Source organism: Pelmatolapia mariae, linkage group LG18 (assembly GCF_036321145.2).
Source record: "Pelmatolapia mariae isolate MD_Pm_ZW linkage group LG18, Pm_UMD_F_2, whole genome shotgun sequence".
Taxonomy (NCBI): Eukaryota; Metazoa; Chordata; class Actinopteri; order Cichliformes; family Cichlidae; genus Pelmatolapia; species Pelmatolapia mariae.
The window spans coordinates 31,816,062-31,819,583 of record NC_086243.1 but is presented as its reverse complement, the minus strand read 5'-3'; the positions used below and the strand labels follow the sequence as shown (position 1 = coordinate 31,819,583).

Genomic DNA, 3,522 nt, shown 5'->3' with positions numbered 1-3,522 from the left:
AGAAACAGTGTTTCACAATGTCCACAAGGGGTCAGTGTACACAATAGGTTTGCTTTATAGCTTATGGCTCGCAAATTTGCTAATAGTAAGGCACAAATATGGCAAAACTAGCAAGACTTAAACTAAAAAGCAGAACAGTCCTTTAACTTAATTCCTAATACAGTGGATATAATTGTCACAGGAGAGTACATCTGCTGCTATTAAATTAGTGCTAAATAATTTTACCAACACAGTATAAAACAGCTGCAATGTTCTTCAACCACTCCCTTACGAATATCCACTGTGTGCTAAGGGCATTGTCACTGAAGCAAAGTTCCTTTGAATGCACTGTCACAAGCAACTTGAACAACAAACAGTGGGAAAAGATGATTATGTCTGCACTGGGATGAAGGAAAAGACGTTGTAAATCTCTGTTATTGTTGCTCAGTTTTCTTTTATGAGCGTTTGGAATTTTCTGTTTTGTAACTAAAAATGTAAAAAATATATGGTCTATATTTGCTCTCAGCTCAGTTTTGACAAGTTATTCACTGTGTTCTCTCTTTATAAAGAATAGGTGAATTACTAAAATGAATAAGATAAAATTAATTTAGCACATGCACAGATTATTTTAAGAGGTTTTAAAACACGCCGTCTACAACAGTTTAAAATTCAAATCAAGCTCTGTTGTAAGAACTACTAATCACACATTTTTCCTATTTTTAGACTTAGTCATAGCCGGATGACCCTCCCTCCTCTTCCTGCTCTGACTCAGCACCTACTGTGTGTCCATATATTTCCTTCTTCCCTCCCCTTCAGGTCTGCTCTTTGAACATGGCTGTAACCAACATGTGGTGACGCAGAAGAGCTGACAGGAATGATTCACTTTAAAAACTCATGTTGTTTAGATAAGAACTCAGACTAGTTTCAGTTATAAGGAAGTGAAACTCACACAGTCACTGACACTAAGAGGGAAAAATGGCGCAGAAAGGAGTTCAGCTGGACCAAGAAACCTTCTCTTGTTCGATCTGTTTGGATCTTCTGAAGGAGCCAGTGACTATTCCCTGTGGACACAGCTACTGCATGAACTGTATTAATGGCTTTTGGGATGGAGAGGAGGAGAAGAAAATCTACAGCTGCCCTCAGTGCAGACAGACTTTCACACCGAGGCCTGTCCTGGTGAAAAACACCATGTTAGCAGTTTTAGTGGAGGAGTTGAAGAAGACTGGACTCCAAGCTGCTCCTGCTGATCACTGCTATGCTGGACCTGAAGATGTGGCCTGTGATTTCTGCACTGGCATAAAGCTAAAGGCTTTAAAAACATGTTTGGTCTGTTTGGTCTCTTACTGTGAGAAACACCTTCAGCCTCATTATGATGTGGCTCCATTAAAGAAACACAAACTGGTGGAGCCCTCCAAGAAGCTCCAGGAGAACATCTGCTCTCGTCATGATGAGGTGATGAAGATGTTCTGCCGTACTGATCAGCAGAGTATCTGTTATCTCTGCTCTGTGGATGAACATAAAGGCCACGACACAGTCTCAGCTGCAGCAGAAAGGACTGAGAGGCAGAGAGAGCTGGAGGTGAGTCGACAAAACATCCAGCAGAGAATCCAGGACAGAGAGAAAGATGTGAAGCTGCTTCAACAGGAGGTGGAGGCCATCAATCAGTCTGCTGATCAAACAGTGGAGCACAGTGAGAAGATCTTCACTGAGCTGATCCATCTCATCCAGAAAAGAAGCTCTGATGTGAAGCAGCAGATCAGATCCCAGCAGGAAACTGAAATGAGTCGAGTCAAAGAGCTTGAGGAGAAGCTGGAGCAGGAGATCACTGAGCTGAAGAGGAAAGATGCTGAGCTGAAGCAGCTCTCACACACAGAGGATCACATCCAGTTTCTACACAACTACCCCTCACTGTCAGCACTCAGTGAGTCTACAGACTCATCCAGCATCAATATCCGTCCTCTGAGGTACTTTGAGGATGTGACAGCAGCTGTGTCAGAGGTCAGAGATAAACTACAGGACATTCTGAGAGAGGAATGGACAAACATCTCACTGACAGCCACTGAAGTGGATGTTTTAGTGCGAGATCCACCAGAGCCAAAGACCAGAGCTGAATTCTTAAAATATTCATGTGAAATCACACTGGATCCAAACACAGCACACACACATCTGTTAATATCAGAGGGGAACAGAAAAGCAACATTTATGAAATATCAACAGTCTTATTTTGATCATCAAGACAAATTCACTGGAATGTTTCAGGTCCTGAGTAAAGAGAGTCTGACTGAACGTTGTTACTGGGAGGTGGAGAGGAAAGGGAGAGTTATTATAGCAGTCGCATACAAGAACATTAGCAGAGCATGGTGGAGGAATGAATGTGCCTTTGGGCGTAATGACAAGTCTTGGGCATTAGATTGTTCCAAAAACAGTTATATATTTTGGCATAACAACATTGAAACTCCCATTTCAAATGTTGGGTCCTCCAGAGTAGGAGTGTACCTGGATCACAGAGCAGGTATTTTGTCCTTCTACAGTGTCTCTGAAACCATGACTCTCCTCCACAGAGTCCAGACCACATTCACTCAGCCGCTCTATGCTGGACTCTGGTTTTACCACAATTTTGGAGACACTGCTGGGTTCATTAAACTAAAATAGACTGAAGTCTTTCATTTTGTGGGTTTAAATCTGCATTTTATTTTCTCTGCAGCAACATTGTGACATTTCTCCGCTGCACAAAGATCAGCTCTCAGTCAGACATTATGGGTGGTACCTCGGCATCTTGTTTTTCTTTGGTGGAGATCTTTCCCGTTTAGCCATAGAGGCTATCACTGCTCATTAATATTTTTATCCATAAAAATATTTCTCCACATGAAAGTGTAAACTTTTTTGTGCTCCCTGTATTTGTATTGTTTTGCTTCTATTTTGTTTTTTCCTCTTCCACTTAATAAACCTTAACATAGAAATCAGCAGAGATTCCTTCATAACACAATTTTTAATCATCAGTTTGTACATTTTTAAACATATCTATGACTACATTTACATCTGTCTTTTCAAAAACCAATATCTCTGGTTTTGTTTTTTGTTTTTAATGAACAAACAAATGAAGTGACACAGATCTGTAGTGTTATTGTAGTTAATGTAATTGAAGTTTTAACAGTAATCAAACACTATTTTTAACGTTTACTTTGTGAAAAACTTAAGATTTCTACTAAATGCAACTCTGTTGTTTCATTCTAAAAATAAATTACATTTCTTTTTATCTGTTTTGAAGACCAAACTTTTCATTTTTTTTTTCAAACACAAAAAATGAGGTATTATGAAAGTATAGCTTTAATGATTCTAGTCATGATGATGTAATCCATTTTTTTTAACATGCAACATAGGAAAAAAACAAAGATCATTATAAAGAAAACTTTGTTGAACAAACTATTTTCTTTTGTCTTCATTCCAGGATCTCACTCAAATCTGCTTGAGAAAATGTGAAACCAATGTGAGAGAATAACTGGAGTAGTTATCATCTTGAAACACCACAAAGTTCAGAGTTCA

The 3,522-nt window shown here is 39.3% G+C and overlaps 1 protein-coding gene across 1 annotated transcript; it reads left to right on the top strand.

Moving 5' to 3' along the window:
• The first annotated feature begins 954 nt into the window (after positions 1–954).
• LOC134617153 (tripartite motif-containing protein 16-like) lies at positions 955–2,631 on the top strand. Its single transcript, XM_063462348.1, has one exon. It carries the CDS (start codon positions 955–957, stop codon positions 2,629–2,631), a length of 1,677 nt encoding a protein of 558 aa, XP_063318418.1.
• The last annotated feature ends 891 nt before the right edge of the window (positions 2,632–3,522 follow it).

Coding starts and splice junctions, on each gene's coding strand:
- LOC134617153 (XM_063462348.1), top strand. CDS start 955: ATGGCGCAGAAAGGAGTTCAGCTGGACCAAGAAACCTTCTCTTGTTCG.